The sequence below is a fragment of the Cygnus olor genome, chromosome 2 (assembly GCF_009769625.2).
Source record: "Cygnus olor isolate bCygOlo1 chromosome 2, bCygOlo1.pri.v2, whole genome shotgun sequence".
In the NCBI taxonomy this organism is placed as follows: domain Eukaryota; kingdom Metazoa; phylum Chordata; class Aves; order Anseriformes; family Anatidae; genus Cygnus; species Cygnus olor.
Genome location: NC_049170.1, coordinates 116,363,817 through 116,386,636, shown reverse-complemented (window position 1 = coordinate 116,386,636; position 22,820 = coordinate 116,363,817). Strand labels below are relative to the sequence as shown.

The 22,820-nt window shown below is 42.4% G+C and overlaps 1 protein-coding gene and 1 long non-coding RNA gene across 12 annotated transcripts in view; one reads left to right on the top strand and one right to left on the bottom strand.

The window, feature by feature from the left end:
• MAPRE2 (microtubule associated protein RP/EB family member 2) overlaps positions 1 to 22,820 on the bottom strand; it is a 99,540-nt gene that overhangs the window by 27,786 nt on the left and 48,934 nt on the right. For 9 of the 11 annotated variants that reach the window (XM_040550343.1, XM_040550340.1, XM_040550336.1 and 6 more), the window contains 2 exons: positions 12,346 to 12,473; positions 320 to 465 (listed from right to left, as the gene is read on the bottom strand). In XM_040550343.1, coding sequence (XP_040406277.1) covers positions 320 to 465; positions 12,346 to 12,466 — 267 coding nt within the window. In that variant the 5' untranslated portion in view covers positions 12,467 to 12,473. Of the gene's footprint in view, positions 1 to 319; positions 466 to 12,345; positions 12,474 to 21,588; positions 21,812 to 22,820 lie in introns of those variants that run through there. The other 2 variants (XM_040550335.1, XM_040550338.1) reach the window with 1 other exon arrangement.
• Positions 2,182 to 21,662, top strand: LOC121066631. Its single transcript, XR_005817881.1, has 3 exons — positions 2,182 to 4,633; positions 15,043 to 15,263; positions 15,528 to 21,662. It is a non-coding gene; the product is annotated as an uncharacterized LOC121066631 (long non-coding RNA).

Below are 22,820 nucleotides of genomic sequence, written 5' to 3'. Positions count from 1 at the left end.
AGATGGTATTTTCTCAGAAGGGTCTCTGATATTAAGAAATAATGAGGTAGGCTCTACTATTCCTCAGCAGACACATGGACTCAATTTTCACTTTGTATCTAAATGAAGCACGCCAAATTTCTTCCCTCATGCCCAAATACCCTTTTCAGATGATGAAAGATCAGGAACATCTTCACATACAACTTGTAACTCCAGTTCCAGTCAAAATCTGAAGTGGACTTAAGTGCTTTGAAGTTTGTTTCCCCTATTTATTGACTTTACCCAGCTTATACAGCTTGTGAAGCTTGAAGTGATTGAAATACAAACACAGAATGCCTACCTTATCCACATTCATTCTTTTAAACGATGCTTGCAGAAGCTTGAAGTTGTGAATGTATTCATGCTCCAGCTTTGCTTGAAACTTTACTTTCTTCAAGCTAATGCACCCTGGGAACAACATGTCCATGAACTGGCAGTAAGCTGCTCCTGTAACAAGAGAATGCATTGACATTAATCCAGATGCACCCAGCTAAGACCAAGCGGCATTTAATGTCATTAGCAGAAAGCATGAGCAGAAAGCAACCGTGCTGAGTAAGTCTCTGCTGTGGTTGTCCAACTCTATGCACCCAAGATCTACTTGTCTAATGTACGATGAACAGTGTGACATACTCACTCCGTGGAGTTTTTCCATTCACTCTGGATGCACGCAGCACTGTTGTACAACAACTGAAGAACCACCATGACTAATGCAAAATGAATCTTTCTTCTATTTAAAACCGATGTTCTTGGAGTCCCTGTACACAGTAGGACTGTCCATACAGTGAGAAGATCACAGTCAGAATGGAAATCTCCTAATAAGCTCCTTCAAACTTCACAGCCCCCTGAATTCAGCCAAGCCAAGTCTTATTTTTTCTGGCAACTGAAGATGGAAGCAATCCTATAGACTAGTGCCAATCAAGTCCAAGGCAATCATTCAAGACTGCATCAAACCATGATTTAAAATAAAATTGCAAAGCTCCAGCTTCCTAAAGCACACTAGTCGTTTTCATCCCCTCCAAAAACAAGCTTCGTTACTGATCTTTATCGCCTGTGAAAAGCATTTAAATAAGCAGACTTTAGCACAGTCCACCCACTGTCCCTAATTTCAGAAGCTGGGCTGCCAGCTTTAGTTCTCACTTAAAACAAAAGGTCGCTAAGTTCAACTTTGAAGCCTATCTGAACTTACATATTAGTAGGTAGGGGTGTGTATCTATAACCAATCCAGCACAGAGTGACACTGAAAAACTTCTAAACAGCATACTGACTACAGCTAATAGGGAGAGTCTTACCTTGTACGTAGAGATCTTCCCCCTACAACATTATCATGTCATTACCATTTGCAAAATAAGTCTTTATTGTTGACTAACTGAAGTGTTTGGAAATTAAGGCTCAAAACGTTCAAGGAAATCAGAGTAAAACCAATTTCAGTTCTTCAGAAGAGAGTTTTCTAGTCCACAAATACGTTATAGTCAACAAAGATTCACTAAAGCCCATTTCTGAAGCATGGGGTTATCGAGGGTGTTAGGTCTCCACTTGAGCACGCAGGCCAGGTAAATCATCACCTGAATGCTCACGACAAGTTAAATTTCACTTCCACAGAAAGACTTTTGTGTTCTTAGTGCAAATCTGTTTCAATAAGCTTAAGTGTCCAAAGCTCACCTATGAGAACTATTTTATAAAAAAAATACTCTACTTATTGCTCATGCAGAAACCCAATTAACAAATTGGACACCTGGCTTGCCCAGTTTTACAGGAGTGGCAACAATAATTGAAACTAACATTTTTCTCCATGGGTTTGGATGTGTTTCGACAGCACCAACTTTATGCATCAGATAGCTCTCATTCTGAGTCCATCGTATAAAGGGTTACAGAGCTTGTAACTTCCCCAAAAGAGAAATAGAGAATAAGAGCGGAGTCCAAAAACATTCCTTAAAATACTGATATGAAATTTGATTGGGGACTTAACAAGATCAAGCCATAGTGCTGAAAATGCTGAAAACCACTTCCGTTAAAAAAAATAAATCTCTTAATCTTGCCTAGCTTTGTGGAGGAAAACTGTCAAAAAATATCTGATTTTCCAAGGACACCTTGTACTTAACTGTCTGCAATGGTTTTGATATGATTAGAAATCAAAGATATTCCCTAAAGTAAATAACCCTTCTGGCAAACTAAACATCAGATGACAAAATTTGCATCTTCTTATATAAAGCTACATAAACAGAATTAGTTATTCAAACCTCATCCTTAGGAAGGGAAATAGCAAATATGAAGCAACAGAAAAATGACATTACAATTAAAACTACGGTTATACAGATAGTGCATGGCTTGACTACATTTATTACTGTTTAATTTCATGCAAAAGGATTATTATGCAATCATTTCATGTTATAAATTGAATCTATTCCTAACTGCCCTTTCATCCCCCCCCATATCCCAATTATAAGCTTTACTCTGATATCTAAATAATTGCCTGGAGGTCTTGAAAATGCACTGTGCAACCTTTCATCTATATCCTTTTAGAGAACTAGAAGCCTAAAATGTTCACATGAGATTTCCTCCTCCTGCTCGTAATGCAAATTCCATTTGCTTGCCTTTAGACGGAGTCTTTCTTACTAGGTTTAAAGACTCTAGTTAAGACGTTTCCTTGTGTTTCTTCTCCTTATTCAGACGGTTGTTTCTGTATTTTGTGAGCCAGGAGGTGGTCCCGGGTCTGCACAGCGCTCGAGTGCAGAAAACACTGGCATACATCCACGTGACAGTACACACCCGGTCTCTCACACAATAATGAAGCCTGCTGCCAGACTTTCCCCAACAGGAGGATTTTATTACATCGACAAACGCAATTTATTAAAACGCTCCTTCCTGAAGTGCAGAGGCAACATACAGACTGAACTGAACGCTACCAACTACAGAAAGACCAAAGAAACTCTTTGTGACTCCCAAACGGCAGAAGAGAAAGTTAAATGTATCATAAGAATTAACTGGGACTACCCGATTTTAGACATCAAAGATGTCTATATATATACACACAAATACACTGAATATCATATAGGCATTATTTATTTAGAATTTTGCCCCCTAAAGCCTGTAGCTGTCACCCTGCATTAGGATGCCAGCGCAGCAGAACCAGGACACTACTTTCTACGCTGCCAACTGTTGAGATTTCACGGAGGCAGCAGGACAAGCAGGACTGTGGAAGTTATGCAAGATTGCAGTGCCTTCGCTTCACAGGCGCAGCACATAGACACGCGGTCCCCTGCATGCTGGGCAGCACTTGAGGTCTATTCAATGTACTGTGCAACTGATGTTTCAATGCAGCTGCCCGGGAAAGGAGTATCTTTAACATAACATACAGAACTGCAGTAGAGGTAACGATGTCATTGCTTCTGACAGATAGCTCTTGCATAATTTACATGAACAAATGGGTTTTTATGCCATTATGTTTTATTCAAGATTTAAAAAACCTCCCTACATTTTCTGGAAAAAAACACACCCCTAAAAAAACAGAACCAAAAAAACCTTACCCTAAACCTAACAAATCTCTACACCAGACTACCTGCCCAAAACTGCTCTCAGAGCACTTCTGTCTCTGTGACCAGGAAACTTTCGTATACATAAAAAAGCTTTTGTATACATAAAAAAAGCAAACACACGAAAAAGAAATAGTTTGAAATCTCTTCAAACAACAGATGAAAACTAAAGGTGGTGGCACTGCAGAAGAGATTACTGAATGTGGGAGACATGTCGATGTTAAAACCCTCCTACTCCGCATTAGCAAACGAGCAATTCTGAATCCCTGTGCAAAACCCCTTTCATTTTTCCATCCAGAATATTGACGCAGCCACCAATTACAAGAGATATTCAGGGGCCAGATGCCAAAACCAACTCGCAAACACAATTAGCGAGCGGGAACTCCACGCTCGCTTTCACGGTGAAGGGCACGGCGGCAGCCCAGGAGGGCTGCTCCATCCAGCTGGCACGCCCGGTTACCAGCAAAACCGTTCTACTTGACTCGTTTCTAATACTTATAGGAAAATAACGGAGTGAAGTCACTATGGTGAGTCTTGGTAGCGTTGAATCTGGCGGGCGCACTCCATGCTGCTGCTTCGGTCCGAGGGGAGGCTTATGACTCATTTTCTTCCCCTCCTCTTCGGGAGGAATTTCGCTGCGGCCGAGATGGAAAAGCCGAGCAGCACCGCTGGCTTCAGGCACGGCCGCGTGTGGCTGGCCGCACTGCCAGCCAGCTGCTTGTGCCGCTGGGTTTTGGTGCATTTCGGTGGGTTTCCTGGGCAGGCAGAGGGCAGAGGAGGGGCAGGGCTGCTGGCGCAGCGTTCAGGCGCAGCAGAGCCAAGCGAGAAGCGAAAAGGTTGTTGTTAAGGCTAGATTCGTCTCTCTCTTTCTCTCTCCCATCTTGAGGCTGATCCATCCAAAAATGTAAACTAGTGTTTTCTTGATAATCAGAGACGCTTCTGCTTCTGACTATTCCAATCACAAGGAAATTGAAGGAGATGGCAACGAAAACAAGAGGACACCATTCACTGCAAGTTTTTACTGCTCAGAAAACCTCCTAGATTGCAGCTGAAGAGCAAGATCAGATACTTGCTTTTTTGAACAGGTATATTTATACATTTATAAATGAAAATCACAGTATTATTTGCACACTATGAAATACTATAATATGAGCACAAGCATGCCCAAGTTAATATTTGCCCTCTACAGGAGTAGTCAGGTCATCCTTTCACATCCTGTCCCTCCTTGTTCATCCCCCCATCCCTGCACCACATGGAGGCAAGACCTCAGCAAGTCACAAAAAACCACAGCAGACAACGTGGGAACACAAAGGGCCTGTGAAAAGGCAGGGCCTGGCTCTGTGTGTGGGTGCGTTAGTTTAGTCCTGAGGTCAAAACCACAGCAGAAGAAACTAAGCTCCAAACTAGAATTTTGCTGGAAACGTTTAATAGAAATTTGGATCTAAAACCAGCATGCAATTCAAGCTTAAGCGTTTTAACCGGGCCTCAGTTTGATTTTCAGACCCTTATTTTTGAAATACTACATTTGTGAAAAGGACTGACTGCACCTTTTTCTGTAATTACATTTTTTGTTTGCTTTAAGGATTTTTTTTAAGATAATCTAAAAAAAATATCCTGTCCCATTAGACAGAAATTCCTTCAAATTATTCATTCACTCCAAAGTTGCAACAACCTAAGCACGCATTTGGAAAATACAGCATTATTTGTATGCACGTTAGTCATAAGTGCCTCAGCTCACTAGAGCGACGGTTGCTAACACTGATGGGAAAATGCACACACCCTGTGTTTCTGTTGCTGAGGGAACAAAAAAAAGGGCAGTAACTTGCAAGGCGCATGCGTGACATAATATTTTTGATAAGAAATGGGGGAAAAAAGCGAAGACCAACAACCACGGTGTGCAGTACAGTGGCACTGTGAGCTTACCTTCTGCTTCCAACCTCCTAGAATCGCTTCCTTGGAAGTGACACAAAGGTAGGAACACAACAGGTTTCTGATGTAGGTATTAGAGTATGGGTTTTTATTTAGATTTCAAATACGTGTTCTTCCATTATGTCACTCAATTTTTTCTTAAAAAGCTGGGCATGTCTGTGAGCTTAAAGTTGTGTTACCTATAGCCCTGTCTGTGTTTAAGCAATGGGAGCGCTCAACGTGAGCTGTACATCAGAGGCCACAGCCTTCCCACTTGTATTTGCACTTCTAGCAACACCTGTATGACCGAGGACATGGGTCAAACTTCTGCTTCTCCAGTAAACAAAAAACACACTGACTTAAGAGATTGCAGTCCATTTCCTGGCAAATGTTCGAGCCCACTGCAATTTACTGCCTTAGTGGTAGAGAAACCAGATGTGCACCGGCAAAGCAATGCTGGCTTGAGCTTTGCTCTTTCCACTAAGCCTTGGGAGGGCACTTAAAAAAAATTAAATACAAGTGATCCAGATTAGGGTGCAGCCCTGCACTCCTGCAAAGAGCTGCGGGAGCAGAGCTCCTGCGAGGGCAGTGAGTGCCTGCATGCAGACAGCAGCTCTGCAGAGCAGCGCTGCCACAGAAAACAGCATCCAGAACTACCTACCTCCTACAGACCTTACCCACCCGGACAGAGATGCGTGAAACTGAACGATGTTTGCTTTGGAAACTCTGCTCACTGCAGGTGGGGCTTTTGTGGGAGGCAATCCAGGATATCCACTGATCATTTTAAATAATGGATAGTGGAGGGAGGTTTCCCCAGTGTTAGCTTGTATTCTCTTCAATATGCGCATCATTAAGCTTCTCATTAAAAACTCTGCTCTGTAAAATTTATACTTAATTTTTAATAATAATTTATTTTGGAATTCATTAATTTTGAAATGGGCAGACCAGAAAAATTTCAGAAAACACAGTTCCCATTTAACTTAAAATAGCTGTGTAATCCATCTTGACTAAAAAAACAACCATAGCAGGCAAAATCTAACAAGCTCTTTAAAAAGGGGGGAGATTCAGCAAGCAATGGCAAGTGACAACTTTATAAGTAATTAAACAGATAAAGAAGCAAAAGCCTTGTTAAAGTTCTATTCCTCCTGAATTCTTAATGAATAACATTAAAATGTATATATATTTCAGCCTATATATAAATTTATATATAATATATATATATAACATTATATATATATATATGTATATGTACATATATATATATATATATATATATATATATATATATATATCTGGAAAGAGTCCAGCGGAGGGCCACAAAGATGATACGGGGCCTGGAGCATCTTCCCTATGAGGAAAGGCTGAAGGACCTGGGTCTGTTCAGCCTGGAGAAGAGAAGACTGAGAGGGGATCTTATCAATCTGTATAAATACCTGAGGTGTGGGAAACAGAGGGATTTGGCCAACCTCTTCTCAGTGGTTTGTGGGGATAGGACAAGGGGCAATGGCCACAAGATAGAGCACAGGAAGTTCCGCACCAGCATGCAAAAGAACTTCTTCACAGTGAGGGCGACAGAGCACTGGAACAGGCTGCCCAGGGAGGTTGTGGAGTCTCCCTCTCTGGAGATATTCAATGCCCGTCTGGATGCCTACCTGGGCAGCCTGCTCTAAGGAGCCTGCTTTGGCAGGGGGGTTGGACCCGATGATCTTCCGAGGTCCCTTCCAACCCCTTCAATTCTGTGATATATATATATATATATATATATATATATATATATATATATATATAGGCTGAAAGTCTCAAGACACTGTTTTGCAAGCTTCCCCAGAAAGTTTTGGAAACGATCTTAAATGCGATCATCAACATTCATTATATCCCTCTAATCCTAAACATCATATGGAAGACATTACAGCGTCATTTACACTGAGCATCCTCTGTGTTGCAGGACCCCAGAACAACATGCCAGTTCCTTGAAACATGGCTTGGTTTCACAGTGCATCGAGCCATGTTTTAAGCACGTTTCCAAGCTGCTCTAGTGACCCAGACTTTGCGAGGTTGCAAACTGGAAAAAACAACGTTGAAAGATGCTTCAGCTCAGCTCAGCCTGCACTAACACACCAGGCTGTGCAGAAACCGTGCCGGCACCAAATGCCCCAGCAGGGTGCTATAACGCAGATTTTAGTAATATACCTGGGTTTATATAGACACTGAGCAAAATACACATTCTGAGGCAGGAAAAATGAAACAAATCCTGTGCATGTAAGTCCCTCAGAAGAGGGGAGCAGCTCTCCTTGCTGCAACGTGTCAGCCATCACAAGGAACAGCGGCCCACAGAGACTGTGGTGAAGCTCTCCCCAAAATCCCAAGCCCTGCAGGCAGCACAACGCCACACGCGGAATGACATCTGCTGTGCCAGCACACTGCTCTCCTTGCTTTGAGATGGAGGGTGGAGTACCAATAAACGCATCCATACAGTGCCCATGTATGCTCACAGGAGGTACACCAGTTGAGATATGGTACCAGCTACAGAAGTTGCCACATGAAAAACACCCAATTGCAACAATGAGAAAAGCATCAGAGTCTAAAATTTCAAAATGCTGAACCATATGCTCTTGTGATGGAATGGTCATTTATTAAAAGTCAGGGAGATGATAAAACACAGTTAATCCTTGATCCTTGCATACAAATCCTGAAAGAGAAAGTCTGTATGCACTGGAAAGCAAATGATTTACAAGTTTATAACTCTATTGAGAATATTCAAATGGGTGGGGGGCTTATTCTGCATCTCCTTCACCTCAAAGGCTTACATGAGCAGAGCTAAGACAGAAATTACACTTTGCTTTAGGCTGCATTTTCTTTTCTATATACATTTACCATTTCTAGTTTCCTTGCTCATAATTTACAGCTTGTGTACTTTGTTATTTCTTTGTAAGTGATGTGCAAGCCCTCTGTAGTCTCCTGCAACGTTCCCCTGGCTGACTCTTATTTTGAATATACTCTCACGTAGCAGCCTTAAACACTCCTGAAAAGCCTTGTAACAAGTTCACTCCGTATTCCCTACAGATGAAAAATGGCCTTAGTAAAGAAAATTCAGTTATAAGCTATTTAGTCAGAATTGTTTTGAAGAAGCCACTGTGTATTCATTACAAAAATAGCATGACTCCCAAGAAACAACTAGTGTCATAACTCATTTGAAGCTCTTATTCCCCATGCATATGGGTGTTGCACATGGGCCCTAATACATTAAATCTTTTCAGTTTTTCCTCTATTATTCTTCACTCAGCTGTACCAAATTAAATGCTCCCAAGCCTACTGCCCACCTAAAGGCAATGCACGCTATGCCTTAAATTATAAATATGGATCATAACCTTCATTTCCAGGGACCAAAACTGACAAAATGACACACCTAAAGCTTAGAGAAATGTTTTACTGAGAGATGCTTGGGGAGATTGTCCCTCTTGTGTTGTCAAAACTAAATTACCAGAGGAGCTGCACACTAAATGTAGGCTCTCTGGTGCTGCATCCATCCATAACCTGGCCTTTTTGGCACATCACAACTACAGCAGGCATTCAGAAAGCTCAGGGGACACTACACGTTGCTCGGCCTAGTTAGCAAGGACAAACACAAGGCTCATGAAGAATACAAACACTTTATGACTAGTCCAGCCTCTTCTTTTGCCACCTCTCATCCTAGCTCTGCTCCTGTAACTGGCAATTGGGGAACTGGCTGGTACTTCCCCTGCACACATACTATCCAAGCTGTTTCACACCAGGACAATGAGGAAAAACAAGAAGGGCTGACTGTCTTTTCTTTATTATGAACTATCAGGTTAAGCTCTAGGTATGCCTTTCAGCTCTGAATAAAGCCCTCAGCAAAGGCAGAGGGTCACATTATTCCTTACTGCTTAAGCTTGGGTTGACCAAAATTATCGCTAGGCTGGCTGCAAAATGTAGGCACATGCGAGGTCTCACAGACAGGTGCTAAAGATGACTGTACAGCACATATAGGTGGCTCATGCCTCCTAAAAGTAAAGCCTCTGAGCTCTACATCCGGACTTAGCACCCTCAACCCCACCCCACTTTGTGGTCTTGCATTTATCTTTTTCTGGCCTTTCGATTGCTCCTTGTTAGCAAAAACGAACAAAACCTGAATAGTCATATCACAGCATGACAAACCTTAATGCTTTTTTTTTCTTAAAAGTGGGTTATAAAAATTCAGTTGCAGTGGCTCTGAAGTTCACCATTAATGCTGTGAAACGCTTCACAGTGTTACAGAGGTTCCCACATATTCCTTCTCTTTGAAGTCCCTGAGAAATGCTCATGTTTTACAGAAACTAATGTTAAGCTGGATGAAGGCTGCCAACGCTTTAAGGAGCATCAGCCAGAGGAATGCCAGGAAGAATGAATTAGTTCGGCTGCTCCCAGGCTCTGGTCCACGCTGTGCCTGCTGGTGCTCTGCTTGCTAGCTGGCCAGTCGCTTCTGCTACTGCTCCTCTTAGCTTCCGTCTTGCAAACTACACTAGGAGTACACTGAAACTATCTGCGTGTGAAACAAATCACTCATAGTTTACATGGTGAACTAAATTAAGTAGAGACAGATTCCCAAATTCTCCCTCTCTCCACTCCCTGCAAAGATGTCCTGCATCAGCACGTGAGAAACCAACTGCAGTCTCAGATGGAAAGGATATCTGTCAGTAGGACTGCTGGATCATCGCAGACACCAAAGCATACTAGAGCTTAGCAGAGTTCAGCAATGCAGAGATGAAAGTGCTCTGTACCACAGAAGGCACTGTGCTAGCAGGGGAGAGTACTTCTTCATATAAGGAGATATTAAAGCCCATCTGGGGACTGTACCAAACATCAACCTGAAAGTAAAAATACATGCGTATCTGGACTACCAAACCAAATGGTGAAATTCAAGTTTACAGGTTTGACCCACTAGGATATGAACATCACAAAATCATCAAGTAACAACAGCAATTAATGCAAACCAGGAAGTTCTAAAGGAAGAAAAAATTTAATTTTACGCAGGATGGAGTAAGAGCTCTTAATGAAACAACCTTTTTTCAGTCCTTCCCTTGTGGTATGCCCTAAAATCCTCACTAGAGGTCACAGAAACAGTTGTATAAGAAGCTGTGCAATGAAATGGGACAGTGCTTTTGTGACGGTTTCCATGTTTTTCTCCTGCCTGCCCAGCCCTGCTGAAGTCTATCTCGATCTGGCTCTTAAGCATCTTTAACTTGTATTCCGCATAACCAGACTTCCTTTAGATTACCTCTTCCCTTTTTTTTTTTTTTTTTTTTAAGCCCACACACATTTAACTTGATGGAGAATTCACTTCAAAAGCTTCCTTTCAACTACTTAAGAGCACATAAATAGCTATGGAGGAACAAGTCAATAACATGGCTAGTGTACTTCCTGTTTCAAACAATGGCAAACGTAGGGTATTTTAGGATGAAAATGTCCCTTTTCTTCTATCTTTCCATCTCCTCATATATATATATATACACACACATACCCCTATATAAACACACACGTGTGCACATACCCATGCGTATATTTCCTCTGTAATTCACCAAAAGAAAATACATTGACTAACTTCCGGACCTGTAAATATAACAACAGCTAAGTACAACATTTCAGTTCCAAGCTTAGTAACTGTCAGAAAGGTTATTTCCCATGTTCTGTGTCTTTAGTTACTCATTTTATATCAGTTACTTGCACGCACTTTACCCTGCACTTCTTCAACCTTGGTTTCATAGTCATTGTGCAATTTCAGCATGCAAGACTGATTCTGCAGATGAGATTTTAAAAAATAATTAAACAATATGCTACAAGGATCAAAATCATCTAATGATTTTCTGAACCTTTCAGGGAATATCTATGAGACTGAAATTTTACCCAGAATGGTAGGTAAATTCACATTTGAATGTAAGACCCCATTTATGCATTTCAACCGGACCACTAAATAGTGGAAATGTGGTAATGTGGTTTCAGTTCTATGTACTTAGAGCATTGTCTTCTTAAGTAAGATATTCCCAGCATGTCATTTGCCTGGAAGTAGCAATCTAGCTAGATCTCCTCCAACACAAACATCTTCAAATTTAAAAATCACAGCAGGAAATCAGAAAGAATCACTCCCCAGGGGCATCTGTACTCTCAGTAAAACATCAGCCTTTCTCTGTGTCATTTCTAGTCATCAGCTAGTTACAGACCCCGTTGTTTAACATGCATCTTGTAATTTCCACTCTGATTAACCAAACTGGCCAAAGTATTCAAACCATTACTCCTTTTTTAGCATTCATTACTGAATTTATTTACAAGAATTCAGTTACATTTAAAGAGAAACAGGCAGATTTTCTTAGCAAACTTTGAAAGCACCTTATAGCAGTTAAATGTTGATTTCCTCAAACCTATGTTTTTCTTTTCAGTCATACACGTGATCATCTGCAAACACCAGCAGGGTTTCAGGACCCTTACCTGGAAGAAACAGGTTCTGGAGAACTTTGCTCACTTGGCTTTTCAGTAATCTATGTCACTTTTTAGTTATGTCCACTCTACGTTTGAAAAGTTACCCCCCTAGTAGCTTTAAAACACATGAAAAAGTCTTATCACTGTATTCTTTTCTTACTCAGTCAACCTTTTTATTACTTCTATGCATCTCCTGCTACATTCGTCCTGTTCACCTCCGCATTTGCTATGCTTTCTCGTGGCACCTTATCTTTCCATGATTAACATGCACACAAAAACTTTTCCTTTGTACATACATTAGTCTCTTTTCACAGAGTAACTGCTTTATGTCAAAGCTAAAAGTGATCTATTTTCAACAAATCAGGCTTTTAAAGTGGTTTTTAAATAAACATTCGTAGAGCATGCAATACTTTCTTACCTGAACACAGTTGTTCGACTTTTGTGTAGTTTAAAGCTAGTATATCATTAACCCATGCGATGATGTCATGTCTGCTCATAGTCTCTTGGGTTATAGAGGTAGAGTACACGTTGACCGCCATTCCCCAGCTAAGAAAAAAAAGGACAGAAAAGTATGTTTGACATTTTGATAATTGTTTTCTGGATACAATGAATTCAGACTTCTTATCCAAAGAAAGAAGGAAAAGTTCCATCAGTGCAGAACCTTCTCTCCTTTACTGAGAAAGGTTTATTTTTGACGCTTTGACAACGTATAACACTGTGTCCTCTTGTCCTCTATGAGTGCATTTCTCCTGATGTCATTGTGAACTTAAATAAGTCACAAATGTACAGTATTCTCCTTAAAGCCAATAAAGGAGGAACAAAAAGAGTCAAACATAGCCTAAAGATACAAAGACAGAATCGGAAACCTGGGATTTCTCAATGCCGTGCTGTACAAATACATTGATTTGACACCTCTGCCTTAGTTTTTGCTAAGGCATGATGATCCAGTTTCCCAAATCTGCATTTAATTTTCAGATAACTTCTAGAAAATGTTCTACTTGCTCAAATACCTATTTCTGACTGGGATAGGACCTTTTGTATGATTAATTCAGTACCTAACAGTCACAGAGTTAACACCATAGAGCAAATCTGTTTTACAATCTTACCAACCTCTATCCTGAAAGTAACTCAGATTTGCAACCCCAACAGTATGTTTGGAAAGCTGTTTCAGAGCTCAATTTCTCTAAATCTTTACAATCATTTCCTGTCAGCTTAAACCCATTTGTTCTTCTGCCAGCATTATCCTCCAGCTCTAATGGCTTTTCGTCCCCAGAGCTGATTTTATAACATGTTACAGACTGCAATCAGAGCCTATCCCAATGCCCAGGTAGGTTAGATTAAACAAATCAATTTTTCAAGTCTCTTGCAAAGTCAGATCTTCATTTGCTGGTCATGCCAGCAGTGATTCTCCAGCACAGCTGAGCAGAATTCCACAACGTTCAGACAACATTTCAAGACCTTGGAAAAGGGCCCTTTGCTGAGTATCTGCATAGTCACATCATTTCAAACATTTTCATCTTAAATACATCTCTCCAGTTAATTAAGGTCCTTTTCCGCAAGTAGTTCTAATTCATTGTAGCATTTATCATCAGTCCCCACGTGCATCTTACTGAATTTTATTTCCCATCATTCTACGCTAGCCATATCTTTCTGTTGCAAGACATTGCTCAGAGAAAAGATGTGTGTATTCACGTTTATCTCGTCAATACTTTCGAAGAGCTGAGCCAAGAACATTCATAAATACAGTAAATAACATTCCCAAGACTAATCCGGGAAGTTCACTAATAACAAGCCACGTATGACATGTCTCAGAAATGATCAAATAGCCAACAAACTTGCAATATTATTCTTGAAAAGAAATGGTTTCCTGAGGACTCTACACCTTTGCCTCTAGTGACATCCCGTAGCTCACACTTCACCGGCTGGCTCTGGTGCTAGCCCTGCTGCCCCCGCTGTAGACCTCAACCTTCTTTTCAGTGAAAGAGAGCGGGACCTCCTCTGCGGGATCGGAGGGTTGCACGGATTATTTCCTCTGAGATTTTGCAAAGATATAACTGTTTGAAGCCTGATAAACAATTTTGCAGACAACACCAAGAGGTTAACTCCATCTATTTTTAAGTATGCTGGAGCAACCTCAAAAACTGTACAGAAAAGAAAAACAAAAAAACAAGAAAACAGCAGCATAAAATTTGACTCAGTAACATTTAAGTGTATAATTACATACAGCATTAAAGAACGAGGTGACGAAATTCCTAATATAGGTAACTTTCTACGAAACATTTTTACAGGCACAGGAGGTTGTTCAAATTGTCTGCATCTACCGTCAAAGAGATCCAAATCCCCGATAATTTGCCTTGGAAAGGGGGGGTGGGGGTGGGAAACAGGCCAGTAAGAGACAACAGGCTCCAAAAATTCGTGCTCTGATAGTCAGGGTGTGACATAGCCAGCAGTGCCAGGAATTCACTCAGAACCAGGCTGCCCCTCGACCCACTTCTGTTCTGAAGCATGGAAGAAACCAGACTATCTTCAGCCTTCCTGCGGGCTCCTGGACACAACTGATTGTACCAACAGCACTGAACTCACTGTGACACTCAGCAAAGGCTGTTTTCTTGGCACACATTAAGTGCTTGGACTGAACTGAGAGCTAGGAACAAAGTTTTAGAAACAGGGAGTGCCCTTTTATTCCTCAGACTACATCATCGTGGCTCATCGTGAAAGCTTAGCTTCAACATCGGGATGGAAGAGGGACTGAACAGGCAAACAGCATCTTTGTTACTAATGCCATCTGAAGGTTAAAACATTTTAAACGTGTTTTTCACTGTTATTTTCAGCCTCTTTGTATAGATAAGAAACTAACAAAGATACTAACACTGTCACTACTAAACTGACATGTTTAATATTGTTTATAAAATCCGTTCAAGTAACAACTTAGTAGTGAATTTAACATTCACTTAAGATTCAGAATAGTGAGTTTGATATCAAACCAACAGTATAATAGGGAACAATCCACTTACTCTAAAGAAGCCAAAGATACTTAGAAGATAGCATTTGAAATAGAGCTACACTGGTTTTGTAATTGTCATTAGCTCACCCAAATTTTCATTGGCCTCTTTAGGCCAGGCAGAAGTCAGAACAAGCATGGGCTGCCGGTAGTGAAAGCAGCAAGGCTATCCTGTGAAACAGATCAAGAAACCCACATGCGGGAAGGAAGCAGAAATTCCCTCATCGTACTCTTCCAAAAGCAACTGCGGAGAGAAATGCCTATCTTGCTGCAAGTGACAGGAAGGCAAACAAGCTCCCTGCCACACGGGACGGAGGACTCCACGTCAGGAAATGGTGAGTAAATGAACAAATGTGACTTTTATAATGTTACTCTGAAGGGTATCTGTAATATTACTTATGCTGTGCTCACAAATGAAAGGAATTATTACGATCTGTGGGTCAAATAAAAGCTCAGGCTATTTGTTAGAGACAACAGCTTTACATTTGTATACACAGGTATGCATGAGTGGGTATCAATACAATTTTAAACAAAGTAAGCAGAATGAATCAGAATTTCTGTTTAACAAGTCAGTAACGTGCCATTGCCTTTATTCACAGCAACCTGTTAACATCTGTCTGAACGTCCCATGGCTGCATCTGCTGGAAGAGGCCACCACGTCCCTGGCTGTTTTGTCCCCCACCCTTCTCCAGCCACGACTTAAATAAACACCGCTAGGAAAGGTTTCCTTTACGGAACACACGCTCTAATTCGGTGCTCAGATACACACGTATCCTGTTTGCCACACAGCCAGACCTTCAAAAAAGAAAAAAAATAGAAAAACATAGGCAGAAGAGCTGCCATACACGGTGATGGACAAAAATCCCGGTGCTTGAAATCCGCAGCTGGGGCCAGGCTTTTCGCGGTGACTCAGTGCCCTGTGTGCTGAGCTACGTTGAAAACTCTCCTCGAGCTTGGGAGCAGCGACAAACATCTGTAACGTGACGCACGAGGACAGCTGGGCAGGTGGAGACCCAGAGCCCTGCGGACAGCCAAGTAGCGAACAAGTTGTTCGTACGTCCTAAAACGCTGCTTCTTCCGAATACATTATTTATGTTTTCGGCTGTTAGGCTTTCCCCTGTTTACACTGAAGGCTCTCAAGCATAAGGCTGTGATGAGGCTTACACAAGCCTTAAAACAGCGTCTACCTCACTGAAAGCTTTAAGCTTCCACCTTCCATGCAGATGCCTGGCAATCCTGCAGTAACCAACAGCAGGTTGGGGCCAGCTCATCGCATCCCCTGCTTCAGAGCACGCAGGTAGAGGTTAAAAACCTCTAGCTGTTACAGTGCTGCATAACCACAGAGGATTCTCCTTTTTTTTTTTTTTTTTTTACTTAAAAGAAACTGAAATTAAAATCCACAGTAAGAATGGACAAGCCATAAGAGTGTTTGCATACTCCAGGCCATTTCGGAAAAAACACTTTTACGCTTGCATGCCTAACCACCATAAACCTGAGCTCATAGGATTAGTTAGGTGCTGAAAATCACGCATATGCTTAAGTAGTTTCCTGAATCAGAAGGGCACAGGCTCAGCTTGTGCAAAGGCAACCATTACACCCTATGGAGGGTTCATATTTTAAGGCGTTACATGCAGCACACGGCATCCAGCTACGGATAACTGCAGGTGTTACAAGGTGTTATCCAGCTGTGCTTAAGGACGGCTTTGCAAGAGGCACATTTACTCGGCTTGTCAGAGGGGAGGAACTACCAGTTGTTGACAGCAGGAGCTGTCTTATGCCAAACCAGTAAGAATGGCAAGACTGGAAGGACTACAGCAGGGACTATCTCCAGTGTAAACGCTGATCACTTCCGAGCCCACCTGGCTTTCCTGTTTTGTGTGATTAGGCAAGGTACGAGGAGAAGTTTTTGAAGACAATAGCGAGCCTGTGTGACAGCTCAGAGAGGAGCCCTCTAGAAGCTGGTGCCTGATAGCACCAGGATGGACAGATACTCGGAGCAGAACAAAAGCTCTCACAACAAAACCTGCTGAAGCGGAAGATACAACAGAAAGGCGAGGATGCGGCTAAAAGAGACTGCCCGAGCTTCTGTTGGAAAGGCTTTTGAGGTGAAAGCTGCTGCAAAACAAGGATCCCTGAAGGAAGAAACCTGCGAGCCTCAGTAGCCACATCCCTGCAGAAGGAAAATTCATCCTTTAATATAATTCTGAAATGGCAGCTGATTTGCAGCCAGGCCTTGTACACACCTTGAATATTCACTGCCTACAGCCTCAGCCATAATTGTCAGCAGGCAATTATGCTCAAGGTTGTCTTTACTGTAAGGAGTCTAGAGGACAGAAAAATAACACAAGGGCACAGCACGATTTTACCAACACCATTTTACCAATTCTTACTCTCCCTTTTGACTTATGCTGTACTCCTGCAGCAAATTCAATGGCCATGACCAGCTCCCTCAAATCAGAACAGTAACTGAGCTGCTCTTGGTAGCAATCAATATAAAGGCTCTGTCTAGTCGGAAACTCAAACAATTAAGGATTAATCACAATGAAGTTCTGCCACAGAATAAAAGGAAAATAATCCTCTAGATGGAAGATCAGGGGAAATTCACAGCCTTCAAAATACTGAACATCGAATCCCTTGTGCTCTGTTCCCATGTTACTAGATAGACCTGACATGTTAAATGTATTTTATAATCCAGGGATTTCATTCACCTCTGAACGTGATTTTAGCTTCACAACATACATCATATTTGAAGACCTGAAATGATTTGTGAAGCATGATACAGAGTCTAGACAAGACTGAAGCAATCCATGTACATTTCAATTGCTTGAACCTTGCAGTATTACCATTTGACACAGTAAACAGAGCATATTTTGCATTGTTCTCATTGCAGTTCCCTGTTTAAATGCAAGTGAGGTTAGAGTACAAAGATGTACTCTGATTGGATTAGTGCATTATTATTATTTTTAAAGTTTTGTTCTTTTAAGTTAGAGGCTGTCTGCAAACGCTGGGATCTTCTGACCTACATAAATGTTACGATGGGTCTCAAGAACTGGTTTAGACCCATATCTGAAAAACTCTTATAAAAAGACCGGTGGTAATTGTGTTTTGTGGTACATATGGCCTTAGAAAACGTAAAAAGAAACCCCAAACCCATATTATCTGGGAGGCAGAAAACCATTGGTTCTTTTCCAGACATTCAGTTCCCCCAAATCTGAAAAACACAACCAAAAGTATTCAAACAATATACACGATTTGAGCCAAAACCTCTGAGATGGCCCAATAACTGGCAGTCCATTACACTGCCTGCTTGCTTTTTGCAAAATAATTTTAAGTTTATTCACGAAACAGTTATGAAATTAGGATAGTCAAACAAAAAGCACAGTTTGAGTTTCAAGAAAATAACTTTAGTGCTTAGAATATTTTAGGGCACCTGAGGAGGACAAGCTACATTCACAGACTCACTTGAAATATTTTTATTATTATTTTTGATCTGCAAGTCATATTTTCATAGCATAAACAATGTTTTTTTCTCTGACTACCTTCATCCCTTCACTCCTCCTGCTGCCACTGAAGCTGTATGGCAGTGTAGTACGTAATGTCGTGTCCCCACATAAATACTAAAACTTCCCCCCCCGCCTCAGGATTTGCCTTGGCATCCAGAACTACAATACAATATTAACAATTAATTACAAGATATCTTAACTTTGGCTGGAAATATTTGCATATCCTGGTAGGCTCCCTGTCAATTTTGATGTGTAAATGAGCCCTAACCAGAACAAACATTTTCTTGCCAAAGGACAGGCAGAGAGCAGCAGCTCACACCGCATGGAAGTGGCCCGCCCTCCCACGAAGGTGGGCTCCCCCTGGTTACAAACACAGCCCAGCGCTGCACCTGAGCAGGCACTTGTTATCGTGGGGATGGGAGGATGCACGAATTCCAGTACGAAATCATGCTACTACAAATTAAGACGACATTTTATTAATGGCGAACCACGAAAACCTTTGAAGTGGGCTGAATGGGAGGAACATAAGCGTGGCAAGGCGGCGATGTTAAAAAAAATACGACTGCTTTTTCTTACAGTTATTACCCTCCCCCGCAAGGCTTTCAACTCGGAGATCTTAAGCTTGAATAGCTCCTCTGATGCCCCGAAGGCAGACATTCAACCTGTACAGTTTTCACAATAGGCACTGGTAGCTAGTCTGTGTTTCACAATAGATGCTGGGATTGTGGGGAAGGAAAACTGATTCAGAGAAAAATTGTTCTCAGACCTGCGTTATATAATAAGCCCAAGCCAATTAGAAACACCTACCTTATAGTATACAGAAGATATATGATCATTTTGTTACTAGAAAACCTCGGAAAAGCTGATGAGGAAACAAACATTAATCCCTGAAACAAAGTCTCAATTCACCAAGACAAACGTGGGAGTTTTAATTCTCCTTGTATTTTTATCTCCTACAGAAAATAACAGATTACTAAGCATACACTGCTGATCACAACATAGCTAAAGGATTTCTAAGAGATGTAACACGACATAAAGGTAACAGCAGTGCTGAAGATGCTCACTATGATGGAGAGAGGATTTGCAGATGCCTCTGAAGGCATAACAGATGAACCTTCCACCTTTCTGCTCCCACTGGATGGCGGGTGGGTAGTGATAGTTTCAGATGGTAGATCTCAAGTGCTTGAGCAAATGCAGATTTACTGGAAAACACAGACAGCAGCTGAGGAGAGCTTGTCCTTAAACCCACTGCCCACAGCACCTGAGCTGTGGGGCACAATGATGGGGACAGCCCAAGCGGTCACACCAGGGAAACATTCCCCTGACAAGGAAGGGACAAAAATCATCACACCGCATGATTAAGGAAAAACAATACCCTTGGAAATATCTCACAGGCACCCAGCTTGCCAGGCACCTGAGGCATGAATTTGGAGAAGCCCGGTAGCAGCAGCCCCGCTGCAGCACCCGCTGCCGCCTCGTGACGTTTCCGCCTTCTAAGTCCTGAAAACAGCGTGGGCAGGCTTGGGAGCTTCAGCAGGGACGGGATCCAACTAGCTAGTGAGATGAAGTCACCAAATTAATTTAGCGTTGACCTATCCAGAGCTTTGCTGCACCCCCCCCCCCCATGCAGATACACTGGGAGGTGAAGGGCTGTCAACGCACTCCGAGCGCAGCGTCACGACAAAGGGGGTTTTGTAACGCCCTGCAGCCCTCCTCGCGGGGGCACAGCAGCCCCCAGGGCCCCACGCGTGGCCGTGATGCAGCAGCACAGGGCTGGGAAGAGGGGAGATGGGATTAAACGGGGGGAACGCAGTGGCTCGATGCTAGCAGGCAGCTGCAGCTTGCTAGCAGGACGCTTAACGCAGCCCGCTTGCGAGGCGCGGGGAGCACCGGCTGTTGTCTCATGGGATGGGTGCTGCGGTGGCTCAGGAGACGGACTACGACACGTCTTTTCTGCTCTCCCCCTCTGCAACACCACGCAGACGACGAGGACCTTGCCACACGTTGGCTTTTCTCTCCTGCACAAAAACCAAATGCAGACGCGCACCGTTTTTACGCCCCATTTCTTCTAACCCTGACACACGCACGTTGCACACGGGAACGGTGCCCTTTGCACGGCGCCTTCCGAGCAATGCTGTGCGCCTTCACGGTGCCTGCACCTGGGGAAGGAGCAGTGACACGGCTGCTGCCTGCGCGAGCATCCCGGGGCACACGGGGAAGGGTGCCAGGGCAGAGCCCCCGGGACAGAGCCAGGCAGGCGGCCAGCGCCAGCTCCTGCCTGAGAGACCGTGGCAGAAAGGTGACGACACGGAGCTGGGCTACGGGACAACGTTTATTTTAAGCTACCTTCGCCCCGCAGTTGTAAACAAGCATGTGACAACAGATGAAGCAACACGCAGCCATGCTGGCTGCTTTCGCCCATGCATCACTCCCTAAAACGCGTCCCTGTATTTTTGTAACATAAAACATTAAGCTCCAGCATGGTTGAGTAGGGTTGCCACTGCTATCGCAGCTCGGCTGCCATTTGGGGCTTAAGGGACAAGCAGCAGGCTTTCTGCTGGCTGTGCAGGGCACCCCATGGGCAGGCTTGCACGTTAAGACTGCCTTTTACTGAGCTCCGCGTCCAGCCTCTCTCTCTCCTCCCTCAGCCACAGAAGAAAGCAAGACTAGAAATAACAAAAAAATCTGAGCTTTGACATCTGAGTTTGTCAAATTAGGCCCAAATAAAGACCCGTCTTCGGCTCACACAAACTCCCCACAGAGCATTATTAATATTAGAAAGATTTCCAGCGTTAGCATTTCAGCCACGGCACTTAATTTTTGTTTTGGACACCAACTTAACTTGACCTCTTCCCTCATTTTCATGACTTAATACTGTAACAGCCAAGGAGATGTTCTGAAATTACTCTGGTATGCAAAATATTAATAGCAAATGACTTGTACTTGAGAATTAATCCTACTAAGGACTACCTAAGATAGGACTGAACTTCTAACTGCTATTGCTTAACTGCTAAATTAATTTTAGAGCAACTAGAACTAGAATTTGCTAATCCTTCATGGAGTAAATTGCCCTTTATGAACACGTTAGCTCAACCATCTGTGATTTATGTAATTTTAATGTATTATTCTTGCTGTGTGCCAGTAACCACAAACTTACTTCACCTTTGTTGCACTACCAATGCAAGCGTTGAAGTTTCCAGCACAAAGTAAAGCTTCCCCCAAACACATTTTTTCAGCCATGTTGTTCTTTGAAGGTCTGTAAAGGCAGTGTTTTCTTTTGGTTTTCAATTTTAAAAATCTCCTGCTGATCTGAAGTGGGAAATTCCCAAAGTTTTGTTTTCCCCAATCTTCTTTAGATGGTGCTTACTGCTTTGATGCAGCTGGAATGGTAAGAAGAGAATAACTGGCAGTTACAGCAATCTTTATCTGTGAGCCCCAGCAAAGCCTTGTACCTTAAGCTAAGAGAAGCATAGATGTCCTGTTTAATAGGATTTGGCCTCTTTTCATGGAATATCTTGAGGTCAATTCCTAAGTATATTGCTTCCAGCTGGCAAACGGTGACATTAGCAAGTTCAACTCCCACAGTAAACAAGACAGAAAGCGTTTATTGCTTGAATTACCCTCAACTACATATAACTGCAGTTAAGAAGTTAATAACCTGTGCTGCAATGTGAAGATTTAGATTCGTCAGCCCTCTCAGTGTTGGCGTAGGTGATGGGACAGGACAGTTCTGCACCCCTCCCTGTAAACGCAAGTCAAACTAAGCACACATCTGACACAGCTTGGGAGCTGTGCCTACAGCCAAGCGCTCCCCGCAGATTAAACTTATCAATAATGTATATTTTTTCATGCAGAAAATATTAAGTCATTAAAAACAGAGGGAGCAATTTATCAGCTCTTAACTTCAAAACATAATCCTTAATTGCAACGTACATAATTAGTTTTATGACACAGCAGAACTATCCTTCTGCTCCACTGTATGTCAATGAACTTTTGGTCATCCCCGGGTACTAAATTGCAGAAGTAGCTCCCAGCGACTTACAGAAAGCAACACAAAGTAATTAATGCACTGCAGCAGAAATACAGCTTTGGCAAGAAATAAGCTAAAAAGCAGTTGAACTGAGATTGCACGCATACATTTTTCTTTGCCATTTGGCACCTTTGGTCATAGGATGGTTTCACCTTGGTGGTAGTACTAAATTTGTCCTCCTATGATTTTCTTTTCACTGTTAGAGCCCCTGCTTTCATCACTTCCTTTTGTGTTCTGCATTTTGAACTCAAGGGCTGTTTATGCCTGTTAGAGTAGCAGAATAGGATCCATAAAGTGATCTGTAAAGTGATTTAGGCAGGCAGGGAGCTACGGAGATCATCCACTCCAAATTCCTGGCC